Source organism: Stegostoma tigrinum, chromosome 17 (assembly GCF_030684315.1).
Source record: "Stegostoma tigrinum isolate sSteTig4 chromosome 17, sSteTig4.hap1, whole genome shotgun sequence".
Lineage (NCBI taxonomy): Eukaryota > Metazoa > Chordata > Chondrichthyes > Orectolobiformes > Stegostomatidae > Stegostoma > Stegostoma tigrinum.
The window spans coordinates 1508200-1528827 of record NC_081370.1 but is presented as its reverse complement, the minus strand read 5'-3'; the positions used below and the strand labels follow the sequence as shown (position 1 = coordinate 1528827).

Below are 20628 nucleotides of genomic sequence, written 5' to 3'. Positions count from 1 at the left end.
GGAAACCAAGCGGAGGCTTGGGGATCGCTTTGCAGAACACCTCCGTTCGGTTCACAATAAACAACTGCACCTCCCAGTCGCGAACCATTTTAACTCCCCCTCCCATTCCTCAGACGACATGCCCATCATGGACCATCTGCAGTGCCAAAATAATGCCACCCCAAGGTTGCAAGAACAGCAACTCATATTCCGCTTGGGAACCCTGCGGCCCAATGGTATCAATGTAGACATCACAAGCTTCAAAATCTCCCCTTCCCCCACTGCATCCCAAAACCAGCCCAGCCTGTCTCCGCTTCCCTAACCCGTTCTTCCTCTCACCCATCCCTTCCTCCCACCTCAAGCCGCACCTCCATTTCCTACCTACTACCTCATCCCACCTCCTTGACCTGTCCATCTTCCCTGGACTGACCTATCCCCTCCCTACCTCCCCACCTATACTCTCCTCTCCACCTATCTTCTTTTCTCTCCATCTTCGGTCCACCTCCCCCTCTCTCCCTATTTATTCCAGAACCCTCTCCCCATCCCCCTCTCTGATGAAGGGTCTAGGCCCGAAACGTCAGCTTTTGTGCTCCTGAGATGCTGCTTGGCCTGCTGTGTTCATCCAGCTTCACACTTTGTTATCTTGGATTCTCCAGCATCTGCAGTTCCCATTATCACTCACCACCAAACCTGCACATCTTTGGCCTGTGGGAGGAAACTCACACAGACATGAGGAGAATACACAAACTCCACACAGACTGTTGCCTAACCTGGAATCAAACCCAGGCTCATGGCTGCATGAGGCTCTGTCAAGCCGCCTATTATGTTCAAAAATTGTTTTAAACTGTGATCAAGGGGATGAGATACTCCTGGAGGGAATTTGAAAGCTAACAATGGCTGTCATCTTAAATCTTCACCAACCTTTTTTCTCCCTTTGTTTTATTAAAACATTCTCCATCATAAAATATCCTTAACAGAACAATTTTGTTCAATTCAGCTTGTGTGACAAACGAAACAAACCTTTGGTTTAATATCTTCGAAGGGGTTGCAACATACTCAGAAATATCTGCTTTGTCCCTTCATCAAACTCCCAATGATAGATCTGGAAATTAGGTTGGACAGTAAGCTGACAGGTGATGGGCAAGAGAACTTATGTAGGTGACTTCTGGCTATTGTTTCAAGTTTTAACCATTGCGCCAGTTGGAATATACTGACCTTTCATTAGTTGATTTCTTTTCTTAAATTGCATCTGTCACGCACAAAATTGCATCTGCCACGCACAAAATTGCAACTGTCATACACAAAAGCTAATCTATAACCTGGGCATAAGCTTCAATTAAACCAAGAAGCAATGAGAAGAGCTGCCAATAAACATTTGTAAGCCCACTTTTAATGTTCTACTCCAAATCAATATTAATTGTTAATCTAGATCAATACACTGTCAGAAACCCAGGAGCAGGGAGGGAGTGATCAGTAAGTACTGTTCAAAGAATGCTTTACAAAATGTTTGAATATTATTACGAGAGTTGGATACGAAAACACTTGCTTACATTCCCTGATTGTGTACGGTGAAAGAGCTTTTCTACAGTCTCTGCAATCAATTCAAGAAAAGGTCTGAGTAATCAGACCATGCACAGCAAGGTGGTCAGTGGTTAGCACTGCCACCTCATAGTGTCAGGGACCTGGTTTCAATTCCACGCACAGGCTGAGTGGAGTTTACACATTTTCCCTGTGTGGGCTTGCTTCCACAAACCAAAGGTGTGCAGGTTAGGGTGGATTGGCCGTGCTAAAATGCCCATAGTGTGCAGGGATGTGTAAGTTGGTTTGATTAGACTTGGGGAATATAGGGTTTCAGGGATGGGGTAGGAGTGTGGGTCTGGCAGGAATGCTCTTTCGGGGAGCAGTTGGACTCAATGGGCTGAATGGCCTGCTTCCACACTTAGGGATTCTATGAATTTGTCTTCTGCTCCAGCTTACTTCCTGTGCACAAAGCACTTACTGAATTAATTAGGTTAATTGTCACACGTACTCAAGTTATAAGGATAGTGCAAAGTGTATAATGTTGCCAGTAAATAGTGTCATCTTGGGTACTAAGTACCTAGGTGCACATCTTAGGCTCAAAAATAAAGAAAAAATGTTACATTATATTGCGGATAAATATAGTGTAACTATTAGTGAGGAAAATCAGAATAAAGTTAAAAAGATAGATATCACAGTCTTTCTATAAGGTCTTCCACTTGGTCTGAGTGAGCTCCACTAGTTCCCAACCAGCAGCCATCTTTGCTGTAGGCCCACTGATCACTTCTGCTTTGCCCTGGGCCTGGTGTAAGAGCCTGTGAGGTGCCTGCATTTGCAAAAGGGTCATAAAAGTCTGGAACTCTCCTCCGTAACATAAATGTGTTGTCAAGTAAAAATAGTTTCCCAACAAAAATTACTATATTTTAGTTAGGCACAGGATCAGCCATTTAGTTCCAGAACCAGGATGGATTTCAGATGGAGATAATCAGTTATTTAACTGTATGACAAAAATGACTCAAACTGCCAAATGGCCTACTCCGGTACTTACACTCCTCTGTGTACATGAGAGCTATACAGTTTCTCTAGTGCATCTGGGATGCCTGAACCAATACTATCTTCATCACAAGCACAGAATATTTTACTAACTAATGTCAATCCTCTGCTCTAATCTGACTAATTAATAACCTAGACAAACAATCTAAGATGGCAACACAATGTGCATCATTAACATAGTTCTTTAGTTAACTGTTCGCTACTGTATTTATATAGAAATTAACAGACATTATCATATCTGATGGACAAATCTGTAGCAAAACGTTTGCAATTACTGTTGTCATTTTTGCTACGAAAAGTAATTTCCAAAAACAACACTTACAATTTTCGGAGATTGTATCCTTATTGCAAACTTTACACCATGTTTCACATGATGGGCTGAAGGGCGTCCTTCTACACAGTAACAATTCTGTGATTCTATGATTGTTTGAAAATTCTATAGCCTCTGATTTATGATTGACAGCAGTATTATTAACGTGCAATGTTTAGTAGCTGATTTACACTCACTTGAGTGCTGTCTTCACAGCCAAGAGAGAGCACCTCATGCACTTACATTTATGAACTGCTGCACATATATTGAAAGAGTAAATCAGCTCAGTTACAGCTCACAACTTGGCTGGCTGGTCAAGCTAACGCCTGAGTATGTCTTAAGCTTTGTTTAACACTACTGCACACAGGAATCAGCATGATGAGATGATGTGCTGGGCTCCCCCATCTTTGAGGATGGAGATATTTGTAGAACCTCTTCTTCAAGATCGTTGCTTAATTGACCATGGCCAAACATGACTGGATGTGGCAGCACTGCAGAGGTCAGACCTAACCGGTTGGATGTGAAATCACTTATTTCTATCCATTGCATGTAACTTCTGCTTTTTGTCATACATGTAGCACTGCCTTGTAGCTTCGAGACACTGTCACCTCACTTTCAGGGTATGCTTGTTGCTGATCTTGGCATGCCCATCTGTACTCTAAATTAGTTGAGTGAGGGCTACGCTGAGCAATGAGATTACAAATTGTAGTTCAATGCAATTCTGCTGATGTTCTTGCCCACGGCCCCTCATGGGTGCCCAGTTTCTGTTTCAAATCTGAAGTCTGTCCCATTTAACAGTCGGGCATCCTGAAGACAGGACTTTACCTCCACAAGACTGTGTGGTGGTCACTCCTACCAATAGTATCTCAGACAAATGCGTCCACTGCAGTTAAGTTACTGAGCATGAGCTCGAGTAGGTTTTCCTCTTCCTGCTTGCTTCACCACTTGCTGTAGGCACAGTCTTGCAGCTATGTTCTTTAGGACTTGGCCAGTTCAGTGAGCAGTCAGGCTACTGAGCCACTCCCGGTGAAGGGAATTGGCTTGTTTCATGTGGGGTGTTGTGGCGTTTCAAGTGGCTGGGACAACCCTATCTGCAGGACGCGCCTCCAGCTTCAAAATCTGAAACTCTGGGTTTTGGACCTTGTCAGAGTTTAAACTCACTGCAGTGCATCGGTGAAGCTTAGATGAATGTGGTTAGTATGTTTCACGAAGCGGCTGCGTACATATTGAGGGCAGAGATGGTGCCATGTGGGGCAACATTGTAAACTTTTCACTGTGCTCCTGTACTTCTGTATGCATGACAATAAACTAATTCTAAATTCTGAATTCTAAAATTCTGCAGACAGGGATGGAGCAGGTACCTGCCAGGTAGTCTAGCCAGATCAGTCAATTGCAAGATGTAATACACCCTGAGTCTAACTCACTTCCTAACTGTTTATCCACTTTGGGCACTGATAGGAACAATTGTTCCTCAGTGAAGGATATCAAGGGCACTGTTAGCCTGATGGCAGTAGTAAGGAAAACATTAGAACCTACTATGAAGGATGTGATTACTGGATATTTAGAAAATAATTGTCTGGTCGGGTTGAGTCAATTTAGCTTCATGAAGGGGAGATCGTTAGAACTGCCGATGCTTGAGTCAGAGATAACACAGTGTGGAGCTGGAGGAACATAGCAGGCCAGGCAGCATCAGAGGAGCAGGAAAGTTGACATTTAGGGTCGGAACCCTTCTTCAGACAGGGGAGATTTATGAAGGGGAGACCATGCTTTCTGTGGATGTTACTGGCAGAATCTTTAAGGGACAACTGGTGAATGTACTTTATTTGGATTTTCCAAACGCTTTTAATGTTTCATGCAGTAAACAAAATTAAGTGCACATGCCCTAAAACACATTAATGATTACTTAACAGGCATACAACAGAGCATAGGAATTAATGGGTCAATTTCAATTTGGCATGTTGTGACCAATGGCCTACTGCAAGACTCAGTGCTTGGCCCCGGGTTTTTCATAATCTACAACAATTATTTGGATATTGGGTGCCAGCTACAATATTTGCAACTTTGCAAGGATAAAATACTTGGTGGAAAGGTGAGCTGTGAAGAGGACAGGCTTCAAGTTGATTCAGATAAGTTGACTGAATGGGGAAGAACATGGTAGATGAAATGCAATGTAAATATATTTAAGATTGTCTACCAAGGCAGGAGGAATGGTCGGGGTTGTGTTTGGGGAGGTGCAATGCAGAGCATTACTTGAATGGCAAGAGATTGGAACTTGTTGATGTCCAAACGGATCTAAGTGCCCTTGTTTGTAAGTCACTGAAAGTGAGCATACGAATGCAGCAAGCTATTTGGTAGGCAAATAGTAATTTAGCCTTTCTTGCTGGAGGATTTGAGGATAAGTTGTAAACTCACTTCAATTGAAAATGGGTTCGACAGCACCGAGAGTATTGCATACTGTTCTGTTGGCTTGCCTAAGGAAAGATATACTTGCCTTGATTGAGGCGTATAAGATTATTAAGGGATTGGACACTCTGGAGGCAGGAAGCATGTTTCCGCTGATGGATGAGTCTGGAACCAGAGGACACAGTTTAAAAATAAGGGGTAGGCCATTTAGAACAGAGTTGAGAAAAAAACTTCTTCACCCAGAGAGTGGTGGATATATGGAATGCTCTGCCCCAGAAGGCAGTGGAGGCCAACTCCCTGGATACTTTCAAGAAAGAGATAGATAGAGCTCTTAAAGATAGTGGAATCACGGGTTATGGGGATAAGGCAGGAACAGGATACCGATTGCGTATGATCAGCCATGATCATAATGAATGGTGGTGCTGGCTCGAAGGGCCGAAAGGCCTACTCCAGCACCTATTTTCTATTGTCTATTATCTATTGCCATCAAGAGAATGTCTGGATTCCTGGCCAGGTGAAACTATCCTCTGGGGAGAAATTGAGGTGGTTGGGCATATATGCTTTGGAATTCTGAAAAGGATAAGCCGGGTATAAGCTAAAAAGATATTTCTCTTGGCTACAGTGTTTTGAATCAGCAGACATTAACTCAGAATAAAAGGCAGGCTATTCAGAACTGAGGTAAGGAGCAAAGTCTTCACTCAGGAGGTGGTGAATCTTTGGAATTAAGATATCCTAGAGGAGTGTGGATGTTCAGTCATTAAGTAAGTTCATGTTCATGTTGGAAGTTGATAGATTTCAAGTTCCCAATAACATCAAGAGATACTGGGGATAACACAGGAATACAGTGTTGAAATAGATGATCAGGAATGATCGAAATTACAGAATTGTCTTAAGGGGATGAATGGCCTAAGCCTACTCCTTTGTTTACTAAATTTCATCATTCACTGTGGTGGAATCAAGCCAACATATTCAGAGATTTAGCCAGGGGCTCAGGACTACTAATCCAGTAACACTCCTTCATCGTCTCTCGCTAAATGAAAACTATTTGGTAAAAATGTAAAATTTCAAGGACACCACATCTTAAAGACGCCAAATATATTGCTTTTCTGAATTTAGTTTTGAGCAAATCAGATAAAATGTTTATTTTGACCACATTCCTAAGTGGATACACCACCCTTATGAAATTGATGAATTATGTGATGTAAGTACAGAGAAATCATTCTTAGAACAGTGAGGAATCTCGGTTTAGCCTCCTTATGTGCATTGAGGCTATTATTGCCTATTTGGCTGACACTTAACATGGAAAACTTAAGTTTTACAGCAAAAGTGGAATGCTTCTGCATTGTCTATATAACTGGAATATAATGTTAAATTAAATCAAAGTACTCACAGGAAGCTAAAGAGACTTATTCCATCATATCAAGCTATCTATATTTGGTGAAACAGAATAAAAGCCTTTATTGCAATCTTTCCTCAGGTTTGCAAGTGTATCCTTCTTCCTCCCCAAAATTCCTTATACCAGTTGATTAATAATCTAGAAGTTTCCCTTAATGAGTGAGAAATCATCATGCCTTCTTCCATGTGTTTGTTTCAGAGGAATCACCAGTTCAAATATAAACTAAAACTGGGATTTAAGTTATGTGCTCAACTTACAACAATGCAACAATCAAGTGATGTAAACCAGGTATGGAGTTGCTTCAATATGCCTTGTTCAATGAATTTTTGAAACTTAATTTTAAACACAAGCCAAAAAACTCATTGGCTCCAAATGGGCATCTGTCTCAAACTGAGTCCTCCAAACTGAAGATGACCTAAATGTTCAAGGGCTGCAGAAGCAAAGAATAGTTATTAATGCAGATTGTAGAAAGAATTTTTGCTCTCAATTTATGTGTAAAATAAGCCAGTTGTTGAAAATTTTGCAGCCTCAGTTAATTATAGATATCCTACCAGACTACTGAGCCAATAAGCTGATTTATTTCTGACCTGTTATTATACTTATGAAAAAATGTATGTGTTTAGTTTCAATTTACACCCTTCAGTCTGTCATTGCTTTCCAAACTCCATCAGCCGCAAACGAACAGGATGGCCTGAGCAATATTTTCACTACAGATGTTTCCTGTAAAGAAGATAGGCCTCAAAGAAGGAGATGGTTAAAGCTGCTGGGACTAAATTACTTCTGCACTTCATGCATCTCTGATACAACTAGGATCTACTGTCCGTAAATTGGGTACGAGATCTAAGTTTTGTCCAGTGAACGAACACTTGAATCTGAGACAGAGATGTCATAATTCAGTGGAATACTGAGGGAGTGCTGTCGTTATGGTACTTTCTTCTGGATGATTTAATGGGCAAGCATTCCATTTTGTCATTAGTAGACACAAAAGAAACATTGGCACTTTTTGAAGAAGGGAAGAGAGCTTTCATCTATCCTTGACAATACCATCCCTCAATCAATATCCCCAAAATCACATTAACTAGTAATTGAATCGACATGTTATGCCTCTCTATTCACAAAACACTTGTTGACACTACTTACAATAATTACACTACCTTCCAAAAGAGAAGAGGAAACAATGCTTTGGCTTTCGAATATTTTGCAACTTCATAAAGACATGCAAGGAAGTCCTTTTTTTAAAATTCAACCTGTCTGAAATGTTATCACACAGCAGGCCTTCTGGCTCCGAGTTAGATATACTATCACTATACCACAAGAGCCCTTGGCTCCATTTAAATTTGAATTCTTTTTATAGTGCAGGTTAGTTGCATAAAATGCAGAAGTTTGTTAGTTCTTTCATTGCACAAAGGTTTCAACATGCAGCCGTTTTAGCAAACATTGAACACATACAATATCAATCATCTCTTTCTTCAGAATTTATTAATACTATTATCAGCAATTTGTTAACAAGGCACTTAAAATAATCATAATGTGATTAAGTATTGTTAGCATTGATTTATGAAAGTGAAATGATATTTGATAAGTATGTGGTTGTAGTTGTAGCCATGGGGGTAGATAAGGAGGAACCAGTGGACATAGGCATTTGGATTTCAAGAAAATTAAGTTGCACAGGTTATTGAGGTTATTCCAAAGAACTGAAGTTTGAGGGATTGGTGGTCATATATTAGCAATGTCAAAAATTAGTTGCAAGATGGAAGAGTGAGGTTTAGAGTAAGTAGATCATTTCACTATTCAAAGAGATGGCCTTTCAACTGAACTCATTATCTCGTCATTATCATATTGTTAGTTTTTTGGATTTTGCTGTGTGTAAGTTTTCTGCTCTGTTTCTGACAATACCACAATGGCTAGATGTTAAAAGCACATTATTGACTGTAAAGAACTTGGAGGCGCATTGGGGTGGCACAATGGCTCAGCGGTTAGTACTGCTGCCTCACAACAGCAGAAACCCAGGTGTGATTCCAGCACTGGGTGACTGTGTGGAGTTTGCACATTCTCCCCGTGTCTGCATGGGTTTCCTCCCACAGTAAAAAGATGTACAGGGTGGTTGGATTGGGCATGTTAAATTGCCCATAATGCCCAGGGATTGCAGGTTAGATAGATTTGTCATGGGGAATGTAGGGTTACAGTGATAGGGTCGGTGTGGTCCTGATGGATCAAATGGCCTCTTTCTACTTTGTAGGGATTCTATTCTATCTGGTGATTGTGAGCAACATTATATAAATATGTCTTTCTTTTTCTTTAACTTTGAGCCTACTAACACAAACATCATATCAGTTCATTCCCTTTGCAACCTAAAGTCCTTTGATGACACCATTAAATATGACATTGAGCTGTCTCCAGTCGTGAATACCAAAGATTTGTGACTCTTTGCCAGGCTAAATTTATCTTCATCTCCGCCTAAGTGATCATCCCATATTCAGGGACTGTGACCCCTTCTTCTAGATTCACAAGCCAGCAGAAACATCCTCCTGGAATCTAATCCTTAAGTGCCTTAAGAATTTTATGTTCTTCATTGAGAGTATCTCCACGCCTTCCAAACTTTATGTCTCATGCACTCAATCTCTCCAACTAAACATTCTTCTAATCCCAGGAGTAAACTTTTGCTGCATCTTCTCTAAGGACAAGTATACATTATTTTTAAACTTGATCAGTAAACAGAATTCCAGGCCGTATATAATTGCACTCTTGCGCCCCGTATGTAACAAATACTAAAATATCATGTGCTTTCCTAATTGCTTGCCCTACTTGTGTGCTAATTTTCAGTGACTCATGTCCACATACCTCCAAGTCCTTCTGAATACAAGCTTTTCACACATTCATACCGCGCAATGTTCTGTACTGAAATTGAACTTCGGAAGTGGAATGTGAACCTTTGAGCTTTGGACTAAGTGGTGACATTTCTCACTTTAGACCATAAGTTGGAAGTGCCATGTTGGACTGGGATGGACAAAGTCAGAAATCACATAACACCAAGTTATAGTCCAACAGGTTTATTTGAAATCACAAGCTTTTGGAATGCAGCTCCTTAATCAGGCATACCTCACTGCACCTAACAAAGGAGCTACGTTCCAAAAGCTTGAGATTTCAAATAAATCTTTTGAACTACAACTTGGTGTCATGTGACTTCTGTCTTTGCTCATTTTTGGACAGATACACAACATACAACACATTTAGTAATGCTAGAACACATGTGTTAGGCACTGCAAGGATCCACTATTTAAAATCAAATTGAATGAAGGTAGCTGATTGGCCCTGATCATATTAAATAACAGGCTCGAAGACAGAATAGCCTTCTCCTGCTCTAATTCTTGGAATTCTTACATTCTTAAATACTTCAAGACTATCATCATTCCAGGAATATTTGGCAGAATAGATATAAAGAAAACCTGTGATGGTAAAGAACATCTTTGAATAAAAAAAGGTAAGGCATGCTGTGAATTATTAATCTTTGTCATGCACAAGATGTTCCTTTTCATTTCACTGTACAGGACTTTAAGAGTATTTTCTCTCTACATCAGTAATAACATTAACGTTCAACTGGAACATAACCATGGCACAAAAAAATATCAAACACCATCACCTGGCCCCATCTCCTTTCTATCTGTCATCTCTTCTGCCTCTCCTCCCCAATTATCTCAATCCCACAACCTCCATCTCCTCGCGTTCATTTCCCCAAGCCCTTAGTTCCCAATCCACTCCTTTCCCTCCATCTAATTTCCTGAACTCCTATCCCTCATTTCCCCGAACCCCATCTCCTCTCCCTGGCCCTCACATCACCAACCCTCTAATGCCTCTCCCTCACTTCCCTACATCCCGAACTCCTCTCATTCACTTTCCCAAACTCCTACCTTCTCTCCCCCTCCCTCACTTTCCCAACTCTCTTAGTTCTCTCATTCTCCCTAGCTTGCAATACCCGCCTCCTCTTCCTGTTGCCCTGGACTCTCTGCCTCCCCTATCCTCTCCACCCCACTCTCACTACTCCAATTCCTATCTCTCCTAACTGTCCCTGACTTCCCCAACCCTTAATGGCTTCTCCTTCTCCCTCACTTCCTCAGCCCCATCTCCTCTCCCTCACTTCCCAACACTTTTTTTTTATCTCCTCTCTCTTCCTCTCTCTTGCCGCAACTCAAGTCGATCCACGCAGCCAGTTGTTACCTGAGACAGTGGCGGGCCAGCTTCCCTGGATAGAGGGAGCGGAAGGCGCCAGCGGATTCTGCGCTAAACGTGATAAGTCACTTCAAAATCAGTCGAAGCTGAGCTGTTAACGAAAGAAGTCCAAGGCATTGAGTCCAGGCGCTGAATGTTAAATATGCAGAGACTGTGTTCCTTTGGGGAGAGGCCTTTCAGAGCTGACAGAGTTTTTCGCTCACAATTTTGATCATTAGTGGGAGGCAAGCTCTCGCTGCCAAATGTTTCTTTCTGAGCAGCTAACGCATGGAGCGGAAGTGAAACGCTGAAATCGCACGGTCTTCATCTGAAATCTCATTTTCTCAAATTAAAAGATTCCACTTCAGCCCTACTAATATTCAAGCAAATAACAAAAAAAGATATGGATGGAAACATTGTGGGATTTGAAGGAAGGGGTGGAAGGGTTTGTCCTTGTTAATTGAAAAAGCGAGGACACCTTTCCTCCCCCATCCCCACGGCAGCCCCACCTTGAGAAACAGCCGGGAGACACTGAGCAGTGGCTGGGTTAGGACTGTGTGTTTAAATTTGATGTTAGCTCTTCACTGCTACTCCTGTCCAAATTAGCTTACCACCTTCATCACCTATTCCCCCACATCACACACCCCATTTCCCCCTCCAGAAGGTGGCCAGACCAGAGCGGCTCCTGGCCTCTTGTTTATTGATATTTTATTATGACATATGACTTCTATAGCCCACGACCATCACGCCACGCTCCAGGGGGTGAGCCAGACGGGGACACGGTTGTGAGGGACCAGCTGCTGGACTCCCTCTCCAAACGTCTCCAGAGAGATGGCTGTGCTCGGAACCCAACCGCCTGTCCAATCCTGTTGTCCAACTGGCGGGGAAGTGGGTATAGCTGGACTCCATAAGGAGGGGAAGAAATGCAGGCTTAAAGGTCTGGTGTCAGTGGAGTTTCCTGTCAGCTGTCCCCGCACTTCTACTCTGGTTGGGTGTAGTTGGTTCACAGGGGAGGGAAGCAGGATAGGCTTAACGAACGTGTTGCTCGTTGGGAGCAAAATCGAAGGCAAGGCCTTTCTGAAAGGAACTTGCACCTCGTCGTTTCAACAGGTTTTAGTGCAACCTCCAAACTCTTTGAAGAATCTGAGCTGCACAAAATGGTACTTCCCAGGAGATCACACTTTCACGTCCAACCTGGCCTTTAAAACAATCTTTCGTTTTGGAATACCGAGTACCTTTAACTTCAGTTGCAGTGTGTCTCTATCCGACACATCAGCCAAACAGATATACAACTGTGAAAAAAAAATGCAAGCATCAACTAAGGTATACCATATCCACAAGAAATGTAAGGATTGAAACTGAAAGAAGTGTCGCGTGTAGATTTTGTAATTTGTGTACATATAGTGACAGGAGCCACTTATGGGATGTGATATAACACATGCACTTGCGGATTTTCAGATTAGCCATGATCCCAACGATGGGGTCTGGCTTTATGAGCTGACTGGCTACTTCTGTCCTTGTGTCTTATGACCTTACAAATAAAACTGTTGCTTTGCACAGTAAGTTCCGGCTGGTTAACGATAGGGGCTCTGAAAAACTCATCCCATCGCAATTAAAATTAATTCTAGATTGTTCTGGCAGGGGTCAAGCGGGAAAGGAACTGACAAGTCTGGAGCTTAGCGCCTCGTTTGTATTCTCCGCTTTAAGCACCGAGAGAGTTTCTGAATTCTCCCGGGAGCTGAGGTCTCGCTACCTTTGAACACAAGGACACCGTGTTGGGAGCCCACTCCATCCTAATTTCTCAGCAATCAGTTTTAGAGTGAAATTGCCCGTTTTTGTCACTGTCAGATCATTTTCAGACGCCCCCATGCTGTAATGAGTGCGTTACTCCTCCACCCTGCACCCCCGCCCCCACCCCCACTGTTTTGTTGAAACCATCTCATCTTTCTGTTTAATACATTTCGATCCGGCTGAACCAGGTGCAGAGTTTCAGCATGTTGGGAGAGGGGGCTGGTGAATGGCTACGATGCCATCTATTGGCAGGGCCGGTGAGTACCACAGGGATGCCTTTATCGAGAACAAAATGCCCTTTTAACTCGCGCTTACGATTTTGTACTGAAGATCCAAGTCCTTTCCTCGAGTTTCTCAAAGTCTATTTTGTTTCGTTTTCTTTCCCTGGGACTTCCTCAGCGCCATTCTGGAGTCAACTTCTCCCTCACACCCTACCTGTCGCCACCCTTCCAGTAGCTATATGCCTACAGTCTTGCGCCCCCTCTCCACTTTCTCCCGCAACCCACCCACCCACCTTGGGAGCCGTCACATTTCTCGCTCTGTGTAGTTTTCACGTGGATCTGACATCGCCGTGCACACCCCTGACGCTGATATTTTCTGCAGCTCTGATTTAGTATTTTCAACAGTTATTTCTCACCATCACTTCGACTTCAACCGCCCTCCCCAGGTTCAAGTACTATGTCTCCCGTGAATTTCTCTGCATTTCTCTCTCACTCTGTCTGAATTTTCCACATTCTGCAAAACCCTTTCTGTTCAGCAAAAATGGGCTAAATCGGGAATACGGCTGAATCCCATGGCCCTTGAAGCAGCAAAGTTAATTTTCAATTCCGTTACACGCGAATGAACCATTCCGCATCTCCCGCGAGAAGAAATCTCAAACAAAGAAACGTCAAACAAAACACTCGCCACGACATCTCTGTTTGTCTGTTCTCGCTGCCTTGGGCTATAAATCGGGAATATTTACAGTCTATCCTGCCCATCCTGTCAGGCAAGTAAAGCGTCCTGCATTCGCATAAACCAGACAATTCAGAGAAGTCCCCGCCAGCTACACTAAACTTCATCCCGAAGAGGAGACTTCTTCAAAACCTAGTACGTTCTTGTCTCTGTGTTACCTTTGTCATCGTTCAAAAAAAAAACCCGAGTTGCTTTATCCCCAATTGCAGTACTGAATTATAATTAAACGTCATTTATCTCAGATGCAGGCTTCCGGAAGATCATTTGAAAGTTTTCCACGCCACTAATTTAATGTGGACGCCCGCGGTACTTCAGAATCATTGTTTACCCACTTTGACAGTTAGGTCATTTCATTAAAACATTGACTTTATTTAACAAGAGCGACGGGGGAGAGAGACAGTAAAAGATAGACACAACAGAAACACAACTATCTTGACCACGGATATCACGACTCGGCGGTTCTCTCAAATACATTCGTTTGTTATAATTCATCTCACAGTGTTATATGAGTTGACTCGCCCAACGCTGTCCAAATAAAGAGAAAAATAAGGACTGAGCGACAGTCTATGGACGAGTTGAACAATCAAAGAATTGTTTCATCAATAATCAATTTCAATGATTTGTCCTTGCCCAGCAACTGTTCCCCCCCCCCTCCAAATTTAAAGAAAAACTTGCCACATATATGCACTTTTGCTCGAGATGGCGCAAGGTTTTACAGAAATAGCGCCCCTTTGAAATGAAGACACTATAAATGTAAGAACTGGAGCACATCAGGTAACAAAACAATCTGTTTGCTTAGCTGTTTGATATCTTTTGGTTAAGACACCGCTGAGAATTCTCATTAACCACCTGTTTTTAGACCCAGTTGAGAGGTAGAAGAGGCCTTCGATTGATCAAATAAATCCAAAGTTAGAATCTCCCGCCTCGCACCATTCTCCCACTGCTAGCCTGAAAGTGCCAACCTGAAGTACGTATTCAAATCAAGTGGGTCTTGAAACCACATCCTTCTCACTTAGAGGTCACAGCGCTCTGACTGACCTGAGATTGATATCTATTCACTTCGTATTATGTTTTCTGTAGACCTATGGACATGACTGTGTGTTGTGGTTCAAACTGAGACGTCGCGGCGCTTTTAAGAACTGTTGCGCGAATTCAGTGTGCGAGACTGCGTTCAATTTTGCAGAGATAGTTGGAACTGCCGATGCTGGCGAATCTGAGATAACACGGTATAGAGCCGGATGAACACAACAGGCTAAGCAGCCTCGGAGGAGCAGCAAAGGCCTCGACCCGAAATGTCAGTTTTATTGTAAATGGGGCGATGTCAGCACCACGGGCAGCGACATGAGCCTGAGTCCTTGTCCACGGTGCTGAAATGTTGATTGCTAAACAAACTTGCAAAATACAGGGACTGCGTCAAGAAGCTCATTGTATGGTGCGGTGAAAGTAGCAATATGAAGCACAAATAGATCACATTCGTAAATAAATCACACACGAGGCCAGCCCATGAAACTGAGAAATAAATTACCGAGGCTAAACAGCCCAGTTTTTGCTGAATTAATGCAGAAATCTAACTGTGACGATACATGCAAGGAAGGCTTCCTCTTTGGAATCGTTCAGGGCTCTGTGGGGCTTTACATTAGGGAATATTCATGGTTGAAATACATGCAGGTTAATCAGGAGTGACAAAGAATATTAACATAACAATTTCCCTGCACTGTGAATGTATAGATTTGCAAGAGATTCAATTACTTTTGTAGTCTGTCAGCTGTAATGTAGACAAAGATGACTGAGAGATGTCTAGACCTCTTTGCAATGTTGCCTGTTAATGGACAGAGATAGCATGCACGCATCAATCAATAGGGTCTAACTTTACTTATATCAAATATAGAGGCGAGGAAGATTGGTGTATTCAAGTAAAAGTCAGAAAAGCACATGTGGAGGAAATAAAAGGGTTTTGCTGACAGACTTAAATAAAGTAGGGCAAGAGGAAACTCCTTTGCAGCACAGAGCACCACTGAGGTAGATTGAATAATGTGTGAGCTAGAAATGCTATGGAAACCAGGATGGCTACTATTCTAAAGAGCAATATGCTCACAGTGTTGGTCGACTCTCTTGGGATACAAAAATGTCATTCATTTAGAAATACAAATTTTCCCTTCCTAGCGACTTAACCTCCTTCTCCTAAACACTCCTCTGCCCCCACCAACCCTGTAATAGAGACCTTTATCAACCTGACCACATGGAACGAGTATAAGATTATAAAAAAAGGCTGGTGCAGACTGATGTGACAGGAGTTTTGAGGTTGGATTTGAATTAACAGTAGGATTAGCAAGAGGTAATTTCTGATGTTAGGATTAGGATTAAGGGTAGCCTCGGCACTCAGTGTTTCAGTGCACTGGTTACAGCTGGGGGTTACCTGTCAGAGAGGGGTTAACAGAATTGACACAAGTCTCTTTAGAGACTTAAAATTGTACTTTTGCTCTTTGCAGGAAGTGCTACCTGCTTAGTTGTCGAGGTGCTCCCACACACTTCCACTAACAGGATGCATGCTCATCCCTGAATGATGAAAACATTGAAGATTTTAGAAGGTCCTAAATGATTTAAAGAAGAAAAAAAAACAAATTTTAGCTTTCAATGTAAATAATTTCCAAGCAACTAGTTCTGAAACTGTGTTTATTGTAAACAGATCATCGGATCAAAGGCAAGCTTGTAGGGTCTCACTTTGTGCCCCTATACTTAGCCATCGCATTCCATACATGCTCTTCTCTCAATATGAATCCCATAGTCATCCCTTGATACACACATTTGTTCAGTGCTGCATTGTTATGACTGCCACTGATGTAGGGGTAGCAGGAGGCTCTGAATGAAGGAGATGGGAGGCTGGAGTGAAAAGAAATCAAGTGTGAGTAGCCAGTGCCAAAATTCTTGGCTGCCTCGGCTGACCTGTGCCCAAGGGTAATTTCAGGGCAACAGTTTCTACCCAGCCCCTGTCCTAACCCTTGTCCCACACCCTCTCCCAGGTCACTCGGAGCCGGGGTGATCCACAACATGCACACAGAGGTAGTGAGGCTGTGAAGTAAGAAAGATCTTCACAAAGTCGAACCACTTTCTACGACGGGAACACCCGCTCCCCAATTGCAATCGCACATAAAACCGCACATGGCTTCATCTCTATTCCGTTTTGTGAGCTTTGGACATTTGAGTGCAGTGGGCATGTCGCCTAGATATGTGCTAACTTTCACTGCTCTATCATCCCCTGACTTCACCTCCCTTCTATCTGCGATGTCAGCCAGCACTTCCATTCCCCGCACTGCATCCCACCTCGCGCCCCCCCCCCCAAAAAAAGGATACACAGACTTCAAATTTGTGAAGGGTGCAGAGAAAAAATAAAAGCAATTTGGCAGCCGATTATTAAGAACCCCGTAAATCCTTGAGCCTGGATAATTTAATGGTCCCGAACCGCTCCAATTTGACAGTCCTCAGCGTTAAATAGCCTCTGTGCTTGGTGGGGGATTAATGTATATTCTAACCTGGGGATGGGGAGACTCTGATGATTGGCTGCATTTGCATTACATCACCGCTATTGGCTTGCCGCTATTTCTCTGGACTGAAGAAAGAGTCAGTGATTTAACGGGGCGGCATCACATCCTCCTCAGTCTCCACCGGCTTTCCCAACGCGGCTGAATGGGAGCAGGGAAGTCTATTCCCTAGCCCCCTTAAAGGGCGGCGACCAAGTAGGGCGGACAGGGCTGGGCTGGGGCGAGACGTGTCCTTCCCCAAGAGTAACTCAGAAAATGTTCCAAAAGAGGTTCGACAGATGCGCGAAGAATTTGTCCGTAACTCCCAGCCAGCAGACGGACTGGCAGGTAGCGCAACGATTCCAGCTCCAACAAGTCCTGGGCAAATCCTCCCAAGGATTGTAACCGTACTTCAAGAGTTCTTACGATAGCAGATATGGAGGCGGCGGAGTGTTTCAAGTAAGTGCTGACATCTATTACCTTGCCCGTCAGGTTGTCTTCAATGCCCGCTAGCTATCCGCGCTGCGCTCGGTCAGTGTGTGGCTTCTCGCTCAGATGATGCTTCCTTTTGGAAGTATTACAGAAACACGCCTGAGATTGGTATGCGGGCTGCCGTTATCTTGTTCAGCGCCCGAAACCGAACTGAGAGCTAAGTGGAAGTTTCCTACAACTTTGAACCTTACGGGAAAATACAAGGTTCTTCTGATCGATCAAAAAGCGCGTTTGTCTCTTGAGATGCCTGCACCGTTCTTTCTCATGTTCTCACTGATAAAATACTAGACACACCCTTCCCAAGTCAAAGCAAATCTTTTAACCATAGTGAAAACGTACTTGTCTTGGTGGTCTGCTTTATAAATAGCAGCAGTATTTGTTTGGTCTGATCTCTGATATTTCGTGTTTACCATCAGGAGAATGAAACCTGTAGACTTTTACTAGTTAAGATCCATTTGATTTACAATGGAAGTTGTATTCTGTTTGAATCACCTGAATGTCATGTTGACAAAGGCTTCCCCTTTATTCTTACTTCGTAAGTTAATTCAAAACTGGTTTGTAACTTAAAACTCCTGGATCCATCATATATTGAGTTTAACGTAATTTGAGTTATTTTCACCCTATGTCAGCTTTACATAAGCTTGCCTCTCATGATGTTGGGATAATGTCCAATATCTATGACCAAGTTTCCCCTTCAAAATTTCCAGCAACCAAGCCACCAGGAAAATTGCTCTTAACTTTGGCAACTAACTAACAATGTTGTTTTCTGATTGCATGGTGCTTCCTAGCAAATTTCACTGCCCGAATTTGAAACGGGGGGTTAAAGTGTAACATTCAGATCCAAACAAGTATAATTGATGGAGAATCTCATTTCCTGGAAATGATCACTACACTGGATCCATCCGGTAGCGCAAACAAGCCTCAGGTGAATGGATTAGACAGCAAGTAAAAACTAAAATTTTGAATGAACTCTTTACTGTAATAGTCCACAGCAACCTTAGGATCACCCTTAGTCCAGGTCAGAACCATCTCATAAGTAATTCACTTAAGTCCAATCAGTGAAGCAAGCTGAACATCGTGGATCCAACAATGAGTAATCAATCCACCTGTTTCAAAAATCCCTAAACACTAAGACACCCCAAATCCATCATTAAAGCAAGGAATAGATGGTAAGACTCGCTTCACAGTCAAAAGAAAAGCAAATACTGTACAGTCCAGCTGAACTCAATTGTCAGCAATCAAACCACAATGTATATTAACTGCAGTCAGGAGTCAAGCAGAAACAATCTCAAAATTCAAAAACACTCTAACCTTGCCACAAACATCTCTTGATCTCTCGGTTCCTAATGTAATTCACAGAATTCCAGTTTTTTTTAAATGAACTGGTCCATATTAAACAGTCTTTGATGAGACTATATCAAAGCAAACTGGCTAAGAGCACTCCCAGCTTACACAAGCATACTTAGAGCATTCTGTAGATATGTTACCATTGGTTTATTAAACTTACATAAGACTATTTTATGTGTGATTAAAAGCCCATCTAGAACAAATCCTGTACTTAATATATTTGTAACTAATACCAAAGGGAATACACTCATATCTGATTGCAAATTACTGGAGGTGACACAAGGAAACTATATTTGCACAGTAGTTTGTTGTCTTCTGGATTGCACTGCCTGGAGCTGCCATGGAATCACTTCAACTAAAGTCTTGAGGGTAAAGAATTTGCAGGGTTATGGGGGCAGGTAGGACAGAGGGATTAATGTGATAAGCCTAGCATGGGAACAAAGGGCCCAATAGCCTCCTTACATGATTATCCATGAAAATAAGTTATTTCAATTTGTCTAGAGATTTTCAACCATAACTGCAAGGTGAAAGAATGAGACTCTGCACTTGTAAAACTTAATTTAATCACCAATGAAACTGTTTGACAGCAATAAATATTTATCACACAACTTCTAAGGTATTTATACTGAAAAGGAAGAACCCTTACAATTTTTGAAGTTTATAGATATCTATGAGGTGAGGATAAGAGTGTAATGCTGCCCAATTTATGTAAGTGCTGTGCCAGTTGGCAAAATGGTAAAATTGGGAAGCTTATGAAGAAATTGGGCAACCCTGACAGCAACTTCCACATTCCAGCAATTACAATCACAGTGCGTATACTTTTTGTGTATAAATTATGGTAAATGCTGTTAAGATCACTTGCATTTCTACATCAAAATCCAATCCAATAGCTTCCATGAGGAATCCAATTTTCAGAAATACAACTTCTCAGTCTATAACACTTGTCTAAAGAGGGACAGCTCAAAGTAAAAATAAAAGAAACAAAAGCTTCGATCAAGCTTGCCCCCATCAATCAGAAAGTCAGTTCCAATCTTAAATTGACCTGCTTGGCTCTAATCTTGAGTTCATCATCAACTAATCAACGGATAACAGCTTCAATGTGGAAACAAACCTGTTCACATGCTTAACATTCATCTCCCATTAAAGGTCACCCTCTACAATGAATAATCTTAGCTCCTCATTGACCCAAATGTTGACATTACCCCTATCTGGGAATGGCCCCATTAAATCTCATGTATAATTTCTATGCAAAAATAATGTCCCTCAAAAACAACTCTTCTAATCTTTCGAAGCAATCACCCTAAGGAATAACACTAGTCCTGTTATCAATGAAGGTATTTTTCCTCTGCCTAAATGTTAAGGTCACTACCCCTTTAAAAACAAATGCCAAGACCTATCATTTGCATTGAAATAAAAGCACTGAGCCCTTCAGAACATCCATCACATAAACACCCTTCATTTCAAATGACAACAAAATGTGAGGTTGGATGAACACAGCAGGCCAAGCAGCATCTCATGAGCACAAAAGCTGACGTTTCGGGCCTAGACCCTTCATTTCAAATGAATATTTCAGTGTCTTCTCCATATAATGTGCAATTGGCAAAATAGGATAATGCAATTACAACATATGGAATATAGAAACCCTGCTAAATCCTTTGCTT

The 20628-nt window shown here is 42.2% G+C and overlaps 2 protein-coding genes across 10 annotated transcripts in view; one reads left to right on the top strand and one right to left on the bottom strand.

Moving 5' to 3' along the window:
* The window catches only part of LOC125459138 (nucleolar and coiled-body phosphoprotein 1-like), a 34430-nt gene extending 16900 nt beyond the window's left edge, over positions 1 to 17530 (bottom strand). Inside the window, exon 1 of one of the 4 annotated variants that reach the window (XM_059651887.1) lies at positions 17141 to 17530. The gene's annotated coding sequence lies outside the window, so the exon portion shown is untranslated. Of the gene's footprint in view, positions 1 to 10874; positions 11129 to 13768; positions 13810 to 16109; positions 16157 to 17140 lie in introns of those variants that run through there. The other 3 variants (XM_059651889.1, XM_059651888.1, XM_048545106.2) reach the window with 3 other exon arrangements.
* chrm4a (cholinergic receptor, muscarinic 4a) overlaps positions 12847 to 20628 on the top strand; it is a 96991-nt gene continuing 89209 nt past the window's right edge. For 2 of the 6 annotated variants that reach the window (XM_048545105.2, XM_059651886.1), the window contains exon 1: positions 17202 to 17587. Coding sequence is in view for 1 of the 6 variants with exons in the window: in XM_048545102.1 (XP_048401059.1) it covers positions 12860 to 12913 (54 nt within the window). In the remaining 5 variants the exon portion in view is untranslated. Of the gene's footprint in view, positions 12914 to 17200; positions 17588 to 20628 lie in introns of those variants that run through there. The other 4 variants (XM_048545103.2, XM_048545104.2, XM_048545102.1 and 1 more) reach the window with 3 other exon arrangements.